Source organism: Lithobates pipiens, unplaced genomic scaffold (genome assembly GCF_037356315.1).
Source record: "Lithobates pipiens isolate NorthernLeopardFrog02 unplaced genomic scaffold, aLitPip1_a1.2 Scaffold_8, whole genome shotgun sequence".
NCBI classification, from domain to species: Eukaryota; Metazoa; Chordata; class Amphibia; order Anura; family Ranidae; genus Lithobates; species Lithobates pipiens.
Genome location: NW_027507903.1, coordinates 671,018,043 through 671,042,371, shown reverse-complemented (window position 1 = coordinate 671,042,371; position 24,329 = coordinate 671,018,043). Strand labels below are relative to the sequence as shown.

Genomic DNA, 24,329 nt, shown 5'->3' with positions numbered 1-24,329 from the left:
GCCCATCAGTGCAGCCTCATTAGCGCCAATCAGTGCTTCCTTATCAGTGCCACCTATCAATGCCACCTATCAGAGCCCATCAGTGTCATCTATTGCCGCCTATCAGTGCCCATCAGTGTCATCTATCGCCGCCTATCAGTGCCCATCAGTGCTCATCAGTGCAGCCTATCAGGGCCCATCAGAGCAGCATATTAGTGCCACCTCATCAGTACCCATCAGTGAAGAAGAACAATTACTTATTTACACAATTTTATAACAGAAACTAAGAAAAACAATTTGTTTAGCAAAAAATGAAAACCCCAGTGGTAATTAAATATCACCAAAAGGAAGCTCCATATGTTCTAAAAAATGATAAAAATGTTGTTTAGGTACAGCGTGGCATGACTACGCAATTTTCAAGTGTGCCGGCACTGAAAGCTGAAAATTGGCCTGGGCAAGTAGGGGGGTGAAGGTGCCCGGTATTGTAAGTGGTTAAAGGAATTTTGTATTCTTGTTTCACATTAAACGTTACTAAAATCACTACTCCCAGCTAAGCCCACCTTGGTACTTGTCCCTCATCATCAAAGTAGGGACCACTCTCATCATCTTTGGGTCCTCCTTTATAGCAGCTTGTAGAAAATAACAAATACAATAACAGAGGTTGAGGAAAAAAGGATCAATACTCTATAAAACGTTTGAAAATGAAATAATACATTTTTATAGAGCTTTATAAATTGGACGTAAAAAAGGGGAAACAGAGGGGGGGGGAAAGTGAAATAGATTGGATTCCGGAGGAGATGCTGGGTAGACTTCCCCTTTTTATGTTACAGGACTGGATACACTTCCCCTTTTTTGTGGTCATTTTCAAAATTGAATTTGGTGAGCTCCTCTTCACACATTTATCTCAGAAGACCAGAGAAGTCGCAGACCAGCATGGAAAATCCCGCTCCTTCTCCACACACAATGAGGAATACCGAAGATCTGGAGATGGAATGGAGTAAGATATAACAATGTACCATTTTGGCGTGTTGAGTGGGATGGGAAATGTGTCGGTGTGTTCAGTAGTTTAGTATCTCTTGGTTTTCTTGGTAAACCCTAATTCGGGGTCTGCAAGTAAAATAATTATTTTTAATGACGTATTCAATGAATTTGCAAGTCTTGGGGTTCCATATTTCTTTCCTCCCTGGTTTTTGATGGAGTGCCCAAAAAATACAGATAGGCGTCTTCTATCTTATCGTTTTTCATATATTGTACTATGCATTGAAACGTGCTGTTTTAAGACCTTAAAGTATATTGATTGCACGCAATGCCAGGAGTTGCTCTTTCTATGTTTGCCCTCAGGGAACTCTGACGAGGAAGGTGCGTATGCCACTTTGCATGTTCCTGGTCCACAGAGAAAAAAGAACTATGAAAAAGCCAATGGTGAGTTGTTACTATAACAAGGGACAACCTTCTGTTTTACTCCAGGTCCTACTCCATAGGAGGACACACACCTCCATTTATAGGACATTTACCTTTTACTAACACCAATATCTTGTAGTCTTGGCTCTATAAATCTTGTAACTATTAAGATGTGCTCTATTTATCTGGAGCACATAAGCCAATGAAAGAGAGCTTCTTATTGGTCCAATTATTGGTATATGAAGACCAATAACTAAATGTGATATTTATTTGAAGGTTGTGGAGGAATATGAACAACTCATCAGCACCTGATATAAATGTCACATTAACCCAGTGCAATTGACTAGAGCTACAGGATGGCATGCTGGGCAGTGGCGGCTGGTGCTCAACATTTTTTGGGGGGCAAAAACAAACTGAAAAATACTGAACCCCCCTCCCATCAATTGCAGCCTCACTGTGCCCATCAAATCCAGCCATTGTGCCCATCAAATGCAGCCACTGTGCCCATCATATGCAGCCACTTGTGCCTATCAAATGCCGCCACTTGTGCCCATCATGTGCAGCCATTTGTGCCCATCAAACGTAGCTACTGTGCCCATCAAATGCAGCCATTTATGCCCATTATATACAGCCCCTTGTGCCCACCATATGTAGCCACTTGTGCCCATCAAATGCTTCCACTTGTGTCCATCAAATGCAGCCACTTATGCCCATCAAATGCTTCCACTTGTTCCCATAAAATGCAGTCACATGTGCCCATCATATGAAGATACTTGTGCCCATCATATGCAGCCAATTGTACTCATCAAATGCTTCCACTTGTGCCCGTAAAATGCAGCCACTTGTGCCCATCATATGCAGCCACTTGTGCCCATCAAATAGATCCACTTGTGCCCATCAAATGCCACCAGTTGTGCCCCTTCATATGCAGCCACTTGTGCCCCTTCATATGCAGCCACTTGTGCCCATAAAACGCAGCTACTGTGCCCATCAATTGCAGCCATTTATGCCCATCACATGCAGCCACTTGTGCCCACCATATGCAGCCACTTATGCCCATCAAATGCAGCCACTTGTGCCCATCAAATGCAGCCACTTGTGCCCATCATATGAAGCCACTTGTGCCCGTAAAATGCAGCCACTTGTGCCCATCATATTCAGCCACTTGTGCCCATCATATGCAGCCACTTGTTCCCATCAAATGCATCCACTTGTGCCCGTCAAATGCCACCAGTTGTGCCCCTTCATATGCAGCCACTTGTGCCCATGAAACGCAGCTACTGTGCCCATCAAATGCAGCCATTTATGCCCATCACATGCAGCCACTTGTGCCCACCATATGCAGCCACTTGTGCCCATCAAATGCAGCCACTTGTGCCCATCAAATGCTTCCACTTGTGCCCATCAAATGCAGCCACTTGTGCCCATCATATGAAGCCACTTGTGCCCATCAAATGCTTTCACTTGTGTCCATAAAATGCAGCCACTTGTGCCCATCATATGCAGCCATTGTGCCCATCAAACACAGCCACTTGTGCCCGTCAAATACAGCCACTGTTTTGCCCATCATATGCAGCCACTGTTCCCACCGACCCACCCCCCCCCCCCCCACTCACAGGGCTTGCGGCTCGCAGCTCTGGCAGCACAATCCAACCCCCCTCCACTCGCTGCTTTTACATTGTGGCACATACCATGACCTCCACTCCAGTGTGTGTCTCTAAGTCCTCCGCTCATCTTCCTAAGCGCCAGGCATCCAATAGGGTGGCCTGGTGCTTTGGCCAATCAGGAAACAGGTCTGTCGCCCTGCCTCCTGATTGGTGGGGAGGAAGGTTAGTGTGAAAATAGTGAAAATGAATTTGCTATGGTCACACAATTGGGTGGGATCAGGTTGCACTTTCTGCACCCCGAGCCCACCCTATTTTGAAGCCTATTAGAGCCTCTGGCTCTAATCAGGTGCTTCAAAAAGTACCACCCCCTCCCGCCCACAGTGCACAGGCCACCACTGATGCTCGGAATAGCTAACCACATTGTTTAGGATTGTGTTGGAATGGCTTTGTGTATGGATGAGGATTTCCTATAAGAGTTGATGGCTGCAGGCTTGTTCACAAGTGTCTGTCTATAATTATTTCAGCTGCCATGAATACTAAAATGTGGCTCCTACTGATCCTGGTGGTCCTTCTCATCTTCCTGTTCCTGGCTCTGGGTGTCGTCACAGTTTTCCTGTTTATCTCCTGTGAGTATTACTGGTACACTGCTATAGTGAGTATTACTGAGTATTACTGCTACAGTTAAAAACGTTATTTTCGTCTATATTTTTATAAAAAAAATAGTGAAAGGTTTATCATGAGAATTTTGATTTTCAGCCCCTTTTGACCTCAGATTGGCAGAGCATGAGCTCACAATACATGGCCAACAGTCTTTAGACCCCTGACCCTCGCACCTACACTATATTGCCAAAAGTATTGGAACACCTGCCTTTATACGCACATGAACTTTAACGGCATCCCAGTCTTAGTCCATAGGGTTCAATATTGAGTTGGCTCCGCCCTTTACAGTTTTAATTCTCCTGGGAAGGCCGTCCACAAGGTTTAGGAGTGTGTCTATGGGAATGTGTGACCATTCTTCCAGAAGCCCATTTGTGAGGTCAGGGCACTGATAGTGGACGAGGAGACCTGGCTTGCAGTCTTCGCTCTAAAAGTACCCACAAAATACCCCAAAAATACTCAAAAATTGGGTTGACTCTGTGCAGGCCAGTCAAGTTCCTCCACCCCAAACTCACTCATCCACACTATATTGCCAAAAGTATTGGGCCACCCCTCCAAATCATTTGGTGGAGGGGGAATTATGGTGTGGGATTGTGTTTCGGGGGTTGGGCTTGGCCCCTTACTTCCAGTGAAGGGAACCCTAATGCCCGCTACACGCGATCGGACTTTCCGATGGAAAATGTGTGATTGGAGCTTGTTGTCGGAAATTCCGACCGTGTGTGGGCTCCATCAGACCTTTCCCACCGGAATTTCCGACACACAAAGTTTGAGAGCTGGATCTAACATTTTCCGACAACAAAATCTGTTCACACAAATTCCAATCGTGTGTACACAATTCCGACGCACAAAGTGCCACGCATGCTCGGAATCAAGCAGAAGAACAGCACTGGCTATTGAATTTCATTTTTCTCGGCTCGTTTGTACGTGTTGTACGTCACCGCGTTCTTGACGTTCGGAATTTCCAACCAACTTTGTGTGACCGTGTGTATGCAAGTTTGAGCCAACATCCGTCGGAAAAAATCCGATGGATTTTGTTGTCGGAATGTCCGATCGTGTGTACAGGGCATTAGGCTTGGTTCACATATGAGCAACATGCGGTTCACACCAGGTGTCCGGTGTGTCCTGCTTCACCATTTCAGGTCCGATTTCAACCCAAATTTTTTGCCAAATTCGAACCTGAAAGGGATCAAAAGACGCACAGCATTTTCGTGCAAATCCCACCGGACCCACTGCAGAGATATCTGAACCGGCTCCATAGAGAGCCGGTCAAAATTAGCTGATATTGCGAATTGGATGCAGAGAATGTGCAAACCCAGCCTAAAAGCGTCAGCATACCAACACATTTTGGACAATTTAATGATCCCAACTTTGTGGGAACAGTTTGGGGATGGCCCCTTCCTGTTCCAACATGACTGTGCACCAGTGCACAAAGCAAGGTCCATACATGAAGACATGGAGGAGCGAGTTTGGGGTGGAGGAACTTGACCTCAACCTGATAAAACACCTTTGGGCTCAATTAGAGTAGAGACTGTGAGTCAGGCCTTCTCGTCCAACATCATTGCCTGACCTCACAAATGCTCTTCTGGAAGAATGGTCAAACATTCCCATAGACACATTTCCTAAACCTTGTGGACGGCCTTCACAGAAGAGTTGAAGCTGTTATAAATGCAAAGGGTGGGCCAACTCAATTATGAACAGTATGAACTAAGACTGGGATGTCATTAAAGTTTATGTGTGTGTAAATGCTGGCGTCCCAATACTTTGACAATATAGTGTATATGAGCTTGTTGGACATCCCATTCCAAAACCATAATTGTTAATAATGAGTTCTGCCACTTTTCAATAGATTTCACTCTTCTGGAAAGACCATGCTCAAGATTTTGGAGGGTGTCTGTGAGAATTTGGACCCATTTGTAAAGTCAGGTACTGATGTTGGGTGAGAAGACCTAGCTCACATTAAATGTTTCAATTCATTGCAAAGGTATGCATTAAAGCGGGAGTCCGCCGGGAGTCCGCCGTTTTTTTTTTTAAAAGCCAGCAGCTACAAATACTGCAGCTGCTGACTTTTAAAGTAGTGACACTTACCTGTCCAGCGCGCCCGCGATGTCGGGACCCGAAGCCGATCTCTCGATCGTCTCTCGGGTGCTGCCGCCGCCATCTTGGGTATGGGAATCAGGAAGTGGAGCCTTTCTGCTTCATTTCCCGGTTCCCTACTGCGCATGCGCGAGTCGCGCTGCGCAATAAGGATGGTCCCCGCTGCCTCTGGGATCCGTGTGTTTCCCAGCAGTCAGCGGGGGACCTTCGGAAAGGGGCGTTGATTCTGCGGAAAGGGGCGTACCTTCTGCAGAATCTACGCCGGAAGTGGGTGCAGATACCTGTACTGTACAGGTACCTGCACCCCCCTCCCCCCTGAAAGGTGCCAATTGTGGCGCCGGAGGGGGGGGAGGGTTCCAATGAGCGGAAGGTCCACTTTAGGGTGGACCTCCGCTTTAAGGTTGAGGTCAGGGAAACGTGCAAGACACTCCAGTTTCTTCAAACTGGTCAAACCACGTCTTTATGGAGCTGGCTCCACTCTTCCGAGAAGACTTCCCTCGAAAATTTGTAGTGTGTCTGGGAATTTGTGTCCAATGAGCCAAAGAGCATTTGTGAGGTCAGATACTGATGTTGGATGAGAAAACCTGGCTCAAAATCAACATTCCAATTTATCCCAAAGGTATTCAGTAGGGTTGAGGTCAGGGCTCTGCCCAAAACACTTTAGATCCTACACGCCAAGCTGGTCAAACCATGTCTTTATGGTGCTGGCTTTGTACACAGTATTGCTGAAACCATACATGGTCTTCACCAAACTGTTACTACAGCAGTTGCTCACTGTAGCATTAGTAGAACATTTTTAATGGAAAAACTTGAATTCTATGATTTAATACTAAACTAGATGGGTTGGTGCAATTTTTTTTTTAATGCCACAAATGAGATGAGAATCCAAAATGGGTTGAAATTTCAGAAGTCTGGATTGAAGTTGAATCGGACCTGAATCCACAACTCAAAAATAAGATAAGTTTGGATGGGTACCTTCTCTGTTATTGGATCAACTTTCCTATAATTATTATTTTTTTCTTCCTGACCAGATGTGAACATGGCTGAGGAGCAATCAGATCTGAGGGACTCTGGTAGGTGGAGAAGGAGCTTTTATTGGTATCTGGCAACTTCTAGAAATTATTTCTAGGTTTAATGCAGGTAAAGGTTTTGGCAGAAGATTAAGTTCAGTTGTTAATAAACTTTTTCAGTCATCAAGCTTATGGCTAATATAATAGGGTGTTAAAGGTCTTTATCATTGCTACACTGGATGGTACTAGTGCTTTGTTGGTCCTACTGTAATATGAGACATCATAACTAGATTTGGAGTCGGTTCACACCTAAATCACAACGGAATGTAGACTGCGTGGGGCAGATTTGTAGCCCATTCATTACTATCTATCTGCCGTGGTCAGTAAGTTCTCTGCCTGCCTTTACACGCACATGAACTTTAATGGCATCCCAGTCTTAGTCTGTAGGGTTTAATATTGAGTTGGCCCACCCTTTGCAGATATAACAGCTTCAACTCTTCAGGCTGTCCACAAGGTTTAGGAGAGTGTCTATGGGAATGTTTGACCATTCTTCCAGAAGCACATTTGTGAGGTCAGGCACTGATGGTGGACTAGAAGGCCTGGCTCTCAGTCTCCGAAAAAGTGTTCTGTTGGGTTGAGGTCAAGACTCTGTGCAGGCCAGTCAGTTTCCTCCATCCCAAACTCTCCCATCCACGTCTTTATGGACCTTGCTTTGTGCACTGATGCGCAGTCATGTTGGAGCCATCCCCAAACTGTTCCCACAAAGTTGGGAGGATGAAATTGTCCAAAATGTCTTGATATGCTGACACCTTAAGCGTTACCTTCATTGAAACTAAGGGGCCAAGCCCAACCCCTGAAAAACAACCCCACACCATGATCCCCCCTCAATCAAATGATTTGTACCAGTGCACAAAGAAAGGGCAGAAGGGTTGAGCTCAGAAGGTTGCAGACCTGTGGAGAAAGGTTGAGCTCATGACCCGTGTAGCCCAGATATACACTCTCTGCTGAAATAGCCCCTTTACTCCTAGCCCTTTTCCCTTAATAATAGACCACACAGTTCTCGTGGAGTAAACTGGCCACAACAGCCTTTATTAAACCAACCAAAATAAAACTCCAAATTACTTTAATAATAAATAACATTAAATAACATATTAACACATATAACCAAGAAACAACATGTTTCACCAGATTGATTGGTCAGTGACGGAGCTAAACTCCTTCTTACCATATACCTATAAATATATATATATTCATATATATCTATATACACCCAGGGGGCACTGCGGGACTTTTTCCATAACCTCATAGGCCTCCAGCTGTACCGCTCAGAGACAACCACCGTTCCCGCAGTACAACAACACCAGTATTCATCAAAACTTTTGATGTACACACCGAAGGGGCCATCTACCGACGAGCCCCCCACCCACTTTTTCCACCTCTATAACTGCTACCGTCAGTGACCAATAAATAACTACCGCCAACCCCAGCTGTCATGACGACCCCTGCTCCCGAACCTGCAATGACAAACAAACATTAACACAGCCTACAGTAAAAACAACCTATAAAGGGAGGGTGGGTGGGAAAAACTGCCTCCTCGTGTCTTCCTCCTTCCGCACTGCCCGTTCCGGCTCTGCCCCCTTCATTTAAATGGCCGCTCCCCTTCCTTCGGCCCCGCCTCTACCTTCTAAATCCCACCCCTTCGTGTGTCACTAGACACACGGTCATGCCCAGCCCTCCTCTATCCTTCCCCATGGTCCATCCCGCTCCGGTCCTCTCTTGACCCGTGTAGCCCAGATATACACTCTCTGCTGAAATAGCCCCTTTACTCCTACCCCTTTTCCTTTAATAATAGACCACACAGTTCTCGTGGAGTAAACTGGCCACAACAGCCTTTATTAAACCAACCAAAATAAAACTCCAAATTACTTTAATAATAAATAACATTAAATAACATATTAACACATATAACCAAGAAACAACATGTTTCACCAGATTGATTGGTCAGTGACGGAGCTAAACTCCTTCTTACCATATACCTATAAATATATATATTCATATATATCTATATACACCCAGGGGGCACTGCGGGACTTTTTCCATAACCTCATAGGCCTCCAGCTGTACCGCTCAGAGACAACCAACGTTCCCGCAGTGCAACAACACCAGTATTCATCAAAACTTTTGATGTACACACCGGAGGGGCCATCTACCGACGAGCCCCCCACCCACTTTTTCCACCTCTATAACTGCTACCGTCACTGACCAATAAATAACTACCGCCACAGCCTGAAAGGGTGAAACCTCATCCTTGATGGCACCTCCACACCCGCAGGGCCGCCTGAATGCCCTCCTGAAGCCCCAAAGACCAAAGGTCAATGCCCACATCCGTGAGATGGACCCCATCCTTCCTTAAATAAAGGCCAACGTTGATCTCTAATTCTCTATGGCGAATCACCATCCCCCCTTCTTTCGCCAAAAACCTCCCTACCACCTTATTGACTCTAATCCGTGCCTTATTGAGTCTGTACACAGACCGGGCCATGCGCCAAGTCGTCCGCGCCACCATGTCCGACCACAGCAGCAACGTGTCCGGGAAAGCTGTGCGCAGGTATACCAGGTCCGCCTTGATATCCGCGATCAGGTCCCTGACCGTTCGGACACCCAGGTCGTTACCTCCTGCATGCACGACCAACACATCCGGCGGCCTGTCCAAACCAACATATCTTTCCACTTCTGGGACCACCCTGCCCCACATCATACCCGGCCTACCCAGCCACCAGATGGTCGCCTCCCGCCCGGAGATCACCAACTGTCTCCCACCTGGTCTGACATCCCCTCTCCTGGCGCCCCAGCACACATACGAATGCCCCAGGATTCAGACGAGGCGCGGAGGCCCTCCATCTGAAACAACAGAACAGAACATAGCAATCACTCACCAACCATTGTACAAAAACCCCTTTTTTTTTTTTTTTTATTCACAAACCAACTGCGGTCTAACATAAGTACGGAATCGGTTGGATTCCCACCTCCCCAACCTCCGCACGTCCGCTTCATCCAACCCGCGTCTGGCGGCCTCCGTGGCCGCCCCGATACGGAAGGAGTGGGAAGCGTATGCTGCACCATCCAAGCCCAACCCTTGCAAGCATTTTCGCAGTACCGCCACAAACTGGTATTTCGATAAGAAAGACCCATCCGCATGAACCAATAAAGGACCACCCCCTGCCGGCCTTTCCCGAACAAAACTTCCAACTGCCCGAACAGGGCATGCCACACAGCCCGGCAACGCATACAACGACAGACGAACCCCCACACCTCGTTGGTCCGTTTTCAACCTCCTCAACAGCACCGATACTTTATCGCTGAACACTGCTACATCCTGAGCCAACAAACCACCCCCGACCGCCTTGGAAGGGCTCACCAATTCCCCGATCCTGAAAGCCCCAAAAAACGCCAGCGAAAAAGCCGCCAAAAACAACAACCCTTCAAAGCGCGATGAACATACCGATCCCAATTGTGCGCACAACGCCAAAAGATTCACGAAAGTAATAGGCCGCCTCGCATCCTGACTTTTATGCTCCGACCGATATCCCTTAACAGCCTGTTTCACCCAAAAATCCTTCGTCCAATCCACCATCCCACGCAGCTTAAACCAAAACGCCAACCCTGTCAATTTCCTATTTATGGATGAAACCGACTTCCCCTCCTCCATGTTCCTGGTCACCCAATACAACACCAAAAGCCTCAGCTCACGCTCCTCACCCCCGACCTCCGCCTCCCGGACCAAAGCCAGCCATTCCAACCATACCTTAGTATAAGCCGACCATGTGGCCGCACTTACGGACCGCCGGATCCATCCTGCGGCGATTCCAATGCCAACTCCCAAATCCAGCCCGGGCAGGGGACTCCCTCCTCCTTCGCGTCCGGCGCCAGAGTCCTGAACCTGTCCCACTGGAACCGAGACAAAGAATCAGCCAGGGCATTATCAACCCCGGGATATGCACAGCATAAAGCAAAATGTTCAACTGCAAGCAGCTCAACACCAACTGCCGCATCAGCCGTATGACGGGTTGTGAAGACGCCGACATGCCGTTGATCACCTGCACAACCCCCATATTATCGCAATTAAGCCGCAATTTCAAGTTCCGGCAAGCCTGCCCCCACAGTTCCAAGGCCAGCACCACCGGAAAAAGTTCCAGCAGCACCAAATTCTTAAGGAAACCCGCCTCCACCCAAGATCGCGGCCACGGCTCTGCGCTCCAGTGACCTTGAAAGAATGCTCCGTATCCTGTGGATCCCGCGGCGTCAGTAACCAATTCCACGTCGAAGTTACTCACCGGGCCCGACATCCACACTGACTTGCCATTGTACTCGGTCAGGAATCGATACCACACCAAAAGGTCTTCCCTATGCTCCCTAGTCAATCTGATGAAGTGTGTAGGCGACCGCACCCCGGCCGTGGCCGCCGACAGCCTGCGACAAAATATCCTCCCCATGGGAGTGATCCTACACGCAAAATTAAATTTTCCTAACAATGATTGCAACGCACGCAACCGAACCTTCTTACAACCATGAATCTCCCGAATTTCCCTCTGCAAGTCCCTGAGCTTCCCCTCCGGCAATCTGCACTCCATCGCCATGGAGTCAATCACTATGCCTAAAAAGCTCAGCTCCGTACGCGGGCCCTCCGTCTTATCAGCTGCCAAAGGCACCCGAAATCTCTCCGCAATGTGCTGCAACGTGGACAGCAAAATGGCACACACATTGGAAGAAGGAGAGCCCACACAGAGAAAATCATCCAAGTAGTGGATGACGGAGTCAACACCTGCCACGTCCCGAACCACCCACTCTAAAAAGGAGCTAAACGCCTCAAACATCGCGCAGGAAATGGAACAACCCATCGGTAAACATCTATCTACATAAAACCGGTCGTGCCAACAACAACCCAGCAAATGAAAACTATCCGGGTGAACCGACAAAAGTCGAAACGCAGATTCCACGTCAGACTTTGCCATCAACGCCCCACGACCGTATCGCCTCACCCAGCGGACCGCCGCATCAAACGACGTATACAACATCGTACAAGCCTCCGGGTCGATGAAATCATTCACCGACCCCCCCTTCGGGAATGACAAGTGGTGAATCAACCGAAACTTGTGAGGCTCCTTTTTGGGAACCACACCCAACAGCGACACCACCAACTCGGCTAACGGTCTCGTCGCAAAAGGCCCCGCCATCCTCCCCAAGGCCCCCTCCTTAGCCAGCTTCTCAGAAACCACCGCCGGGTGCTCCAAAGCCGACTTCAAATTCTTCGCCAGCGGTGGCACCACCGTCAACGCACACGGGATCCTAAACCCATGCCGAAAACCGGCGTAGAGCAACCCCGCTGCCGCCCTACCCGGGTACCTATTTAGGAAAGGAACCATCCTCTCCGGCACGTTTTCCCTTTTTAAAACACCGCGCGAGTGCGTGTCCTCCCCCGCAGCCCAAACACTCGTGTTTGAACTTGCAGGCACCACCAAACTTGCAGGAGCCCTCGTTGAACTGCCAGCACACTCCCCATTTTTTTCCGGCCGACAATCCCGAAGAGTGGCTACTCCCGGCCCCCCCTTGAAATGGCCGATCAGGGGTCCTTGCCGACGCCATTAGCCTCATCCAGAGGCTAATGTCCTTGTGGTCCCAACGCAAGGCAGGTCGCACCGCCCTGCGTTGACGGAACTGCTTGTCGTAGCGAAGCCACGCCGTGCCACCATAAACCCTATAGGCCTCCCCAACCGCGTCCATGTAACAAAATAAGGCCGAACAGTGTTCTGGGTTCTTTTCCCCGATGACGCTTGCCAAAATAGCGAACGCTTGTAGCCAGTTAGCAAACATGCGCGGGATTAAACGGTACCGACGCTTCTCTTCATCCTCCTTCTTCGTATCATCAGGCTTAACCCTATCCAGGTTGAACTTCTCCAGGGGCAAAAGGGAGAAAATCTCCACATACTCCCCCTTCCAGATTTTGTCCCTCACCTCCTGTTTTAAATGCGCCCCCAATGGTCCCTCGAAGCATACATATACCTCGCACCGAGCCGCATCTGCGATCCTCACAATGTCCGACCTCGCCGTCTTCTCCGTGCTTGGCGAATCTGCCGTACTCACCTTTTCCGAAACACCCGGCGCCTGACTGCCCGCGGGAATCGCCCCCGACCCCTCACTGAGCACCCCGTCAGCGACCCCAGTAGTCGCACCGCCGGCCTGTTCCACGCATTCGACACCTCGCCCCACCACGGGATCCAGAACCGGGCTACCAGCAAAACGGCCCACCAGAAACCGTAAACCCTCCAACAGTTCGTGCATCTGACCCCCCGCCATCCCGTCGGGCACACTCCCGCCCCGCGTCTGGCCAGAGGTAGCCAGCGGCGGCGCGGGAGTCCCCGTCACTCCCCCCCCACCGACACAGAATCCAACAAACCCCTCAAAGCAGTAGTGAAAATAACATTGTCGTTCGACTTACCGGGCTGACTGGGCGGTCTCCCCACAGCCGCTGGTCGGACCTCCCTGGACGTGATCGGTCAACTGGGCACCTCCTCCTCCTCAGACAGCTCCCCCTCCAAACTGCTCGCACCGGCCAAGTCCTCTGCACACGGCGACCCCCCTGGCGAGGGGCCCCTGGATGGCGGGCTGCTCCATGCCCCGTGCTGACCGTCAACTGCCCCCCCGCTGTCCAGTGGGACCGGCTGTCTCTTGGCTCTGCTGGCAGGCGGGCCGATCCGGGCACCGCTCCTGCTCCGTGATGCCCGCACCTGGTCACTTGACAGTCTTCTCCCCCCCTCTGGACTGGCCCTACCCCCACCCGCTCGGCCCACAGCGGCTGGCCCAGCGCTTATCCTTCCGTCAGCCCCCCGCGACCCGTGCAGGGATGCCGGGGGGGACCGTCAATGGTGGACCCCTGGCCGCAAAAGCACCCTTCCTGGCCGTGCCATGAGGAGCCCGTTTTCCCGCCCCCCTCGTCTCCCGCAGGGCTGCTGGCGGGGTAACTCCGGTCCCGCCTCGGACATCCGCGGCCGTGCATCCATGTACACGAGCCGTGCGGGGGGTCCTGCCGTCCGCCTCCCCCGCTACGTGTAGAGCGGCCGGGGGAGACCGGCCGGGAAGCCCCCTTGCTGACGGCCACCCTTCCGGCAGCCGCAGGGCGCCTGACCCTCCGTCTGGAAGCCCCCCCGGCCCCTGCAGGGCTGCAGCATCCAATCCAACGTGGGATATGGTCCCGCTCGGGCCTGGCAAAGACCCGCCATGTAAGTCCGTGGCCCCGCCCCCTCCCGCATGTCCGCGGCGTGCAGGCCGCCCAAACCCCTCAAAATGCAGTGGCTGACTCCTCTTAGCTGGGGGGGAGGAGTGCTCCCCCCGTGGGCTCCTGGACAGTCTTGCAGGCCCCCCCCCAGGCGAGTACCTTGTCGGCGGCCTGGAGATCTGCCCACGTGCCGCCGGTCTGCCGCCGTCCGAGCCTTCCGGCCGCTCCTCCTGGTCCACGGACCCGTCCAACGCCGCCGCCACCTGCCGATGCAGCCAGTCTGGTCCCCGGGACGAAACCGCCGCTCGAAGCCTCTCCAGTAGCGCCTCCACGTCCGCCATGGCCGCATGAAAAACGAGGAGCAGTGAAAAAACTGCCTCCTCGTGTCTTCCTCCTTCCTCCGTTCCGGCTCCGCCCCCTTCATTTAAATGGCCACTCCCCTTCATTCGGCCCCGCCTCTACCTTCTAAATCCCATCCCTTCATGTGTCACTAGACACACGGTCATGCCCGGCCCTCCTCTATCCTTCCCCGTGGTCCGTCCCGCTCTGGTCCTCTCTGGAGAAGGAAGCCCTGTGGAGAAGGACTGAGCTCAGAAGAAGGAGGAAGCCCTATGTAGAAGTGTTTAGCTCCGAAGAAGGCTGCAGTCCTATATAGAATAGTTGAGCTCAGAAAAAGGATGCAGCCTTATGGAGAAGGGTTGACCTCACAAAAAGGATGAAGCTCTGGAAAAGGGTTGAGCTCAAAAGAAGGATGTTACTTTAAGGAGAATTGTTGAACTCAGAAGAAGTATGCAGACCTGTGGAGAAAGGTTAGACTCAGAATAAGTATACAGACCTGTGGAGAAGGGTTGAGCTCAGAAGAAGGTGGAAGCCCTGTGGAGAAGGGTTGAGTTCAGAAGGAGGAAGCCCTATGGAGAAGTGTTTAGCTCTGGAGAAGGGTGCAGTCCTATGGAGAAGAGTTGAGCTCAGAAGAAGAATTCAGCCCTGCATAGAGGGGTTGAGCTTAAAAATAAGGATGTCGCTCAGTGCAAAAGGGTTGCAACGTTTCAGCTTAGGTGGCATATGTTCCAACAGTTCCTGTAGCCCAACAATTTGGTAATGTGTCCCCCAAAAAAATCCAGGTATCCTATAAATTGTGCCCTAAAAATCAAGTTCCCCAATTTCTACCAGTGCCCACAAAAAAGTGCCTGAACATACCTTTCTGACCTCTGCCTCCAAAATGTAACTGTAGCTAGTCCCTGGAAAATGGAATGCACACAATTTTTAATTCACATGTCTGGCAGTGTACTTATGTCAACTACAGAGAGCGAGCTGAGTCCAACTAGCCAGTGCACCTGTATGTACACACAATATCTCATATACGTGCCCGTCCATTCTCTTCTCTTTACTATACACAGCATAGCTGCAGGGGGCAAGGCCAAGGCAACAATTTTCAGGGACACGCCCTTCCTGGGGAAAGACCCCCAAGATGGGCGTCAGATGACAACCTTATAGTAAATATCTTTCAGTAAAGGCATCACGCCAGCACAGGCTTCTAATTACAGACAACTTTCACACTCCTCTCCTGTACATACTGCCCATGGCAATACCCTCCACACACCTCTTCTGTACCTCCTGCCCACTGTCATATCCTCCACACTCCTCTCCTGTACATACTACCCACTGTCATACCCTCCATATTGCTCCACTGGTCATGAAGTAAAATAAATATGTGTATAGTTTTTAGACAGCATAACCATTTTGGTGAATTTCTTTAAAGATTCGTGTTTGTTTTTCTCTTTCTACAGTCTCCAGTTTGATCAGTAAAGTAATAGAGATCGATTCCACAATTATTTATATTTCAGTAAATGGTAAGTTGAATTTCTAAAACAAATAACATTTTTGCAGTCATATTCCCCTAATGCCCCCTCTCAAGTGTCCTGGTTGAGTAGCACAGTTCTCGTTTCAATTGTCATACCCTCCATGCTCCTCTCCTGTAAATACTGCCCACTGTCATACCCTCCACACTCCTCACCTGTACATACTGCCCACTGGCATACCCTTCCCACTCCTCTCCTGTACATACTGCCCACTGTCATACCCTCCACACTCCTCTCCTGTACATACTGCCCACTGTCATACCCTCCACACTCCTCTCCTGTACATACTGCCCACTGGCATACCCTTCCCACTCCTCTCCTGTACATACTCCTGTACAGGTCAATTGGCTTCAGTATAGATCACACAAATAGGAAACATAAGGGCAATACAAAGACACTGAATTTCAAAAGATCAAACTTCCCTAAACTACGAACTTTGTTAGAAGGCATGAATTGGGATAAAATCTTGGGAACAAAGAACACGGAGGAGAGGTGGGTTTTCTTTAAGAGCATATTAATTAAGGGCATTAGCCAATGCATCCTATAGGCTAATAAATTTAAAAGAGCGAACAAAATTCCTGGATGGCTTAACTCCAATGTAAAAATGCATATAAAAGCAAAGGAGAAGGCCTTCAAAATATACAAGGTTGAGGGATCAGCATTCAGACTTTATAAGGAATGCAACAAGAAATGTAAGGGTGCAATCAGGGCGGCTAAGATAGAACATGAAAGACACATAGCGGAGGAGAGCAAAAAAAAAAATCCCAAGAAATTCTTTAAGTATGTAAACAGTAAAAAAGGGAGGACAGACCATATTGGCCCCATAAAGAATGAGGAAGGACATCTGGTTACAAAGGATGGGAATGAAGTACTTTTACAAGATACTGAGGTTGTCGAAAAGATTAAAGCCGAATTAGAATGGTTCTTTACAAGAAACAGTGGTAATGATACATCAGAAGCCACGGTGTGGGAAGCACACAAGGCCTACATCAGGAGGATTCTGATCTCAATTGAAACTGCAAAGAAAAAAGCAAATGCACAGATTAGAGAAGGGTTAGTCAAAGAAATTCAAACGCTTGAACAGAGACTCAAAAACGGGGGGGATAACAGGGAAGAACAGGAATTAAATATTAAAAAAGCGGGCTTAAAAGAAATCATTGAACAAGAAAATAGATCAACTTACTATCGGTTTAAGAAAGAGAGGTGTCAGTGGGGGGACATGTCGAGTAAATACCTCGCTAAAATGTTAAAAAAGAAAAATAAGGCCAACTTCATTGAGAGTATACAAACAGGGAAAGGAGATAAGGCCTTTTCAACCCCAGGGATTGCAAAGGCCTTTCAGGAATATTATGGGAAATTATACTCAATAAATCAAAAGGAACCCACAGGTAATATTACAAAAAAGAGTAGAGGATACTAGAATCTTCCTCGAGGGTTGCGGCTTAAAGAAAATACACCCAGATAAAGCGGCCCCATTGGAGGACCCGATAATAGAACGAGAATTATTTAGAATGATAAAAGCATCGGGGAAAAGTCCAGGCCCTGATGGGTTTACGATCGCCTATTACAAAAAATTTAGTGAGATATTGATACCAAGAATGGTATCATATATGAATAGGATAGGCGGAGATTGGGAGATACGATGGGAAGCTTTAGAGGCTGAGATTACTATTATTCCAGATAAGATCCCTCTTTGTGTTGAAGTTACCGGCCCATCTCTCTACTAAATGTAGATGTAAAATTGTTTGCATCGATCTTAGCCAGTCGATTAAAAACGGTAATGAATGATCTGCTACATACAGACCAAGTGGGATTTATTTTGGGCAGGGAGAGTAGGGACAATGGTATCAGAACCCTTCTAGTTATACATAAACTGAAAGAAAGTGGACCCCCAGGTCTGCTACTGTCTATAGACGCTCAGAAAGCCTTTGACAGAGTAGACTGGGGGTTCATGCAAAAGTCCCTGGAGGTATATGGAGTTGGCCCAAGGTTGTTAAAGTGGTTCTGCACCTTTAAAAAAAATATTAAAAGCCAGCAGCTACAAATATTGCAGTTGCTGACTTTTAATAAATTGACACTTACCTGTCCCGGGGTCGAGTGATGTCGGCGGCAGATGACGAGCAATCGTCTCTCTGCTGCCCCCGCCACCATCCTCTGTCAGGGAATCGGGAAGTGAAGCATTGCGGCTTCACTGCCGGTTCCCTACTGCGCATGCGCGAGTTGCGCTGTGCGTCTCTGCTGGTCCCTGCTGTGTCCTGGGAACTGTGTGTTTCCCAAAACACAAAGGGGGGGGCAGGGCATCTGCGGGGGTCTGCGGCGGTCTTGTCCCGGAAGTGGGTGCAGATACCTGGATTATCCAGGTAACTGCACCCCCCTCCCCCCTGAAAGGTGCAGATTGTGGCACCGGAGGGGGGGGAGGGTTCAGATGAGCGGAACTTCCACTTCAGGGTGGAGGTCCGCTTTTAGCTGGATAAATGCCCTATACAAACATCCCACAGCGAGGGTTAAAATAAACGGGGCCCGATCACAGCCTTTTGAGATGTTCAATGGGACACGGCAGGGTTGTTCCCTATCTCCTTTACTATTTATTCTATCAATGGAACCATTGCTGTCCAGGATAAGATTGAATCCCAATATTAAGGGAATACAGATTAACAATGTCGAGCATAAAATAGCTGCCTATGCGGATGATGTTTTGTTCTACGTGACTAGCCCCAGGACAACCCTCCCGAGCCTATTGAACATTTTGAAAAGGTATGGGGAAGTATCAAACTTTAAGATGAATCCCGTAAAATCCAAAATTTTGAATATAAATCTTGCCCCACAAGAGGTTCAAATACTCAAACAAAATTTCCCGTTTACTTGGAGAAGGAAATTAAGTATCTCGGCGTTAATATAACATCTTCATATGATATGCTATTCCAACAAAACTTTATTCCATTAATAAATGATATTAAAATAGAATTAGATGTAGTGGCCCCTAGACAGAAATCTTGGATCGATAGGATAAATTGTTTAAAAATTATAATATTCCCTGAAATATTATATAAAATTCAAATGTTACCAATTTTGATTCCCGATTTTTATTTTAACCACTTAAGGACCGCCGCATGTAACTATATGTCGGCAGAATGGCATGTACGGGCACAAGCACGTACCCGTACATGCTTGCCTTCCAGCGGGTGGGGGGTCCGATCAGACCCCCTCCCGCTGGCTGCGGCGGTCCGTTTCGCTTCAGGAGCGATCCGGGATGAGGGGATGGCCGTTGGTTTCAGGCCATCCCCTCTCGATCACTCCTGGCGAATGAGAAGCTTCCCCCGCCTGTGTAGTGTAAACACAGGCAGGGAGGAAGTGATGTCATTCTCCTCGGGGCGGTCTTTTTGACTGGACTGCGAGGAGAGGACATAGTAAGTGTGCACCAACACTACACTGACATGTAGGTACACATAGGCACACAAATTACCCCCGATCACCCCCCCGATCCCCCCCCCCCTCCCAGTCACAGTGTCACTGATTGCAGTGATCATTTATTTACTGATCACTTCATTTAGGGTCAGTTGTGACAGTAAAAAGTGTCAGGGCAGTTAGTGTTACGTCCAGGGTAGCCCCCTACCACCCCCCAATAAAGGTTTAACCCCTGATTCCCCCTAAAGTTAAACCTTTCACCCCCTTTTGCCAGTGTCACTAAGCGATCGTTTTTCTGATCGCTGCATTAGTGTCACTGGTGCCGTTAGGTAGCTAGTTATTTTTTTTAGGTTCACCGCCAGGTTTTTATAGCGTTAGGTACCCCCATATACTACCCAATAAAGGATTTAACCCCCTGATTGCCCCTAGAGTTAACCCTTTCACCAGCGATCACTGTATAAGTGTCACTGGTGATGCTGGATAGCCAGTTAGTTATTTAGTTATTTAGGTTCCCCGTCAGGTTTTTATATAGTGTCAGGGAGCCTCATATACTACCTAATAAAGGTTTTAACCTCCTGATTGCCCCTAGTTAACCCTTTCACCCCCTTTTGCCAGTGTCACTAAGCGATCGTTTTTCTGATCGCTGCATTAGTGTCACTGGTGCCGCTAGGTAGCTAGTTATTTTTTAGGTTCACCGCCAGGTTTTTATAGCGTTAGGTACCCCCATATACTACCTATATTATACCTAATTAGCCCCTAGTTAACCCTTTCACCAGTGATCACCATATAAGTGTTACGGGTGACTCTGGTTAGTTAGTTTGCTTTTTATAGCATCAGGGCAACCACCATTTATTACCCAATAAAGGTTTAACCCCCTGATCACCCGGCGGGTGATATCAATTAGGTTTTAGGGTCAGATAGGGTCTGTGTCGCCCCAGGCAGTGCTAGGTTAGTGCCACCCACGCGCAAAGCATACACCTCCCATAGTGGTATAGAATCTGAACAGATCAATATCTGATCTGATCAGATCTATACTAGCGTCCCCAGCAGTTTAGGGTTCTAAAAAACGCATTGTTAGCGGGATCCGCCCAGATACCTGCTAGCACCTGCATTTTGCCCCTCTGCCCAGCCCACCCAAATGCAGTATCGATCGATCACTGTCACTTACAAAACACTAAACACATAACTGCAGCGTTCGCAGAGTCAGGTCTGATCCCTGCGATCGCTAACAGTTTTTTTTGTAGCGTTTTATATTTAAATCCTGAAGGCAGTGCTTGGTTTTCGGGGCCCCGTACGTGGCTAGGCTCCCAAAAAGGGGTACATGTGGTATCCCCGTACTCGGGAGAAGCAGCGGAATTTATTTTGGGGTGTAATTTGACTTATGCCCATAGCATGTGTGAGCAATATATCATTTAGTGACAACTTTGTGCAAAAAAAAAAAAAAAGTTTGTACTATTCCCGCAACTTGTGGCAAAATATAAAATATTCCATGGACTCAACATGCCTCTCAGTAAATAGCTTGGGGTGTCTACTTTCCAAAATGGGGTCATTTGGGGGGGTTTTGTGCTATTTTGGCATTTTATGGCCTTCAAAACTGTGATAGGTAGTGAGGAGTGAAATCAAAAATTTGCACCCTTAGAAATCCTGAAGGTGGTGATTGGTTTTCGGGGTGCTGTACGTGGCTAGACTCCCAAAAAGTCCCACATATGTGGTATCCCTGTACTCAGGAGAAGCAGCAGAATATATTTTGTGGTGCAATTCCACATATAACTATGGCATGTGTGAGCAATATATCATTTAGTGACAACTTTTCGTAAACTTTTTTTTTTTTGTGTCATTATTCAATCACTTGGGACAAAAAAAAAAATATTCAATGGGCTCAACATGCCCCTCAGCAATTTCCTTGGGGTGTCTACTTTCCAAAATGGGGTAATTTGGGGGGGGGGGGGGGTTTGTACTGCCCTGCCATTTTAGCACCTCAAGAAATGAGATAGGCAGTCATAAATTAAAAGCTGTGTAAATTTCAGAAAATGTACTCTAGTTTGTAGACACTATAACTTTTGCGTAAACCAATAAATATACACTTATTGACATTTTTTTTACTAAAGACATGTAGCTGAATAAATTTTGGCCTAAATGTAAGACTAAAATTGAGTTTATTCGATTTTTCTTATAACAAAAAGTAGAAAATATCTTTTATTTTTTTTCAAAATTTTCATTCTTTTTCCTTTTATAACATAAAAAATAAAAATCGCAGAGCCAATCAAATACCATCAAAAGAAAGCTCTGTTTCTGAGAAGAAAAGGACGCAAATTTTGTTTGGGTACAACATTGCATGACCGCGCAATTACCAGTTAAAGCAGTGCAGTGCGAAATTGTAAAAAGACCTCCGGTCCTTAGGCTGACAATTGGTCCGGGGCTGAAGTGGTTAATAAGCTAAATCTACTATTTCGCAGGTTTATCTGGTGTCATAAAAAACCACGGATAAGCATGGGAATACTTTCTAGAGATAAAACTCAAGGGGGGTTGGGGGGTTCCCGATATTAAAACCTATTACTACGCAATTTTAATGGCACGAGTGGTGGAATGGGTTAGGGATAACAAAGAGAAAAGTTGGGTTAGATTAGAGAAAGGGATAAGTAATTCTGCACTAAGAAAAGTGATCTGGATCCCATCACAGCTAAGAGAATTAGATGTTCACACGCACATAATTACACGGGTTGCAATGGTAATTTGGGATAGGGTTCACAAAAAACAAAAATGGAATTATAATTCCCCGTTAATACCCTTATGTGACACTAACTTTTTCTTACCAGGGAAAGACAGGTTATTTGGGGGGTGGTTTAAAAATAGGGAGGCACAGGTAAAAGATATTACTAATAGAGGAAAAATGTGTACATTTCAGGATTTAAACATGAAAAAAGAGGTGTTAGATATTAATTGGTGGAGGTACGCTCAGCTGAAACATTTTGTGGAATCCCTCCCCCATTCCGATAAGGTCAGTAGACAATTTGCTCCGACTAGAGCAGCTGTGTACGTCGACCAATGGAAAGAGAGGGATTGCGAGGATATATAAAATATTGAGCGGAGTGAAAATTACGGAACCCCCTATACACATTAAAAAATGGGATGAAGAAATCGGGATAAGAAGTACGGAGGCGGAGATTAAGAAAATATTAAAAATGCCGCATATAATCTCCCCAGACTGTAGTCTATTAGAAATGAACTACAAATGTATGACTCGGTGGTATCTAACGTCAGACAGAATATACCAATTTCAGAGCGGGAGCTCTAACTTGTGCTGGAGGGGATGTGCAGAAACAGGCTCAGTGATACATATATGGTGGACATGCCCAAAAATTTAAAATTTCTGGAAGACCGTTCTGTCAACGATGAAAGAAATAACAGGTTTAGATATTCCAGAGGATCCAAGGGTATGTCTGCTTCACGGGACCTCCATGCCCATTAAACAATATAAGGTATCACTGATCCCAAGCCTACTAAATGCGGCAAAGAGCTTAATCCCCTGCCAGTGGAAAAACCCAGAGACTCCCTCTCTGAAAAGTTGGTATGGTAAAATCAATAAAATCTACAACTTGGAGTATTTAAAACATAGTGGCGAAGCAGGAGAAACGGGATTTATAAATAGATGGAAAGCCTGGGAAAGATACCGACAAACACCAAAATACCTTGCTAAGATGGCAGAAGTTTGATAGATAGTATCTGAGCAGATGTCCAGGACCAGATGTCCAGGACCAGGAGTTTGTAACCTCCCAGTCCCTGGGAACGCGTTGCACAGACCTTTCTGCAAGGCCTCCCGGAGATGTCTCATCCTCTGCTCCCTCTGCGATGGCAAGATAAGGTCGGCAACCTTACCCTTGTACCGTGGATCAAGGAGAGTGGCCAGCCAGTAATGGTCCCTCTCCTTGATCCGAAGAATACGAGGATCCTTCCGCAGGTTTTGCAGGATCAGGGAGGCCATGCAGTGTAGGTTAGCTGAGGCATTCGGTCCGGAGTCCTCTAGGTCACTAAGGGCAACATGATCCGCAGCTACCTCCTCCCAGCCACATACAAGTCCACGGGTTTCTTGGGACTGTAAATCATTCCTACAAGACTGCTGCTGCTGCTGATGCTGAGTGCCAGCCTCCACCTCCATGCTGACACAATCATCCTCCTCCTCCTCTTCCTCCTCCTCATCCTCTTCCTGTGTGATGGGTGGCACAGCAGGAACACTGTCTGGATAAAGGGGGCCTTGAGAGGCAAGGAAGTCCTCCTCTTCCTGCCTCTGTTCTGCCTCAAGTGCCCTGTCCATTATTCCATGCAGCGTATGCTCCAAGAGGTGGACAAGAGGTACAGTGTCACTGATGCATGCACTGTCACTGCTCACCATCCTTGTGGCCTCCTCAAACGGTGACAGGACAGTGCATGCATCCCTGATCATGCCCCACTGGCGTGGTGAGAAAAAACCGAGCTCCCCTGACCCTGTCCTGGTGCCTCAGTTGCACAGGTACTCATTGATGGCCCTCTGCTGCGTGTGCAGCCGCTGCAGCATGGCCAACGTTGAGTTCCACCTGGTGGGCATGTCACATATAAGGTGGTTCTTGGGCAGGTTCAACTCCTTTTGGAGCTCAGCCAGCCGAGCACAGGCATTAAATGATCGGCGGAAATGCACACAGACTTTCCTGGCCTGCTTCAGGACATCCTGTAAGCTGGGGTACCTGCCCAAGAACCGCTGCACCACCAGGTTAAGGACGTGAGCTACACAGGGCACATGGGTCAGTTGGCCCTGTCGGAGGGCGGAGAGGGGGTTGGTGCCATTGTCACAAACCACCATTCCTGGCTTAAGCTGGCATGGCGTCAACCACCTCTCGGCCTGCCCCTGCAGAGCTGACAAAACATCCGCCCCAGTGTGGCTCCTGTCCCCCAAACAAACCAGCGCAAGCACAGCATGGCATCGCTTTGCCTGCGTACTTGCGTAGCCCCTGGAATGCCTATGGAGCACCGCTGGTTCTGAGGACAGAGCACTGGAAGAGGCCATGGAGGA

General features: G+C 48.1%; 1 protein-coding gene across 1 annotated transcript in view; it reads left to right on the top strand.

Moving 5' to 3' along the window:
* Positions 1 to 815: 815 nt before the first annotated feature.
* Positions 816 to 24,329, top strand: part of LOC143964279 (uncharacterized) — a 42,688-nt gene continuing 19,174 nt past the window's right edge. Inside the window, exons 1-5 of the mRNA XM_077473982.1 lie at positions 816 to 976; positions 1,321 to 1,401; positions 3,512 to 3,613; positions 6,770 to 6,811; positions 15,809 to 15,871. Coding sequence (XP_077330108.1) covers positions 913 to 976; positions 1,321 to 1,401; positions 3,512 to 3,613; positions 6,770 to 6,811; positions 15,809 to 15,871 — 352 coding nt within the window. The 5' untranslated portion in view covers positions 816 to 912. The remainder of the gene's footprint in view (positions 977 to 1,320; positions 1,402 to 3,511; positions 3,614 to 6,769; positions 6,812 to 15,808; positions 15,872 to 24,329) is intronic.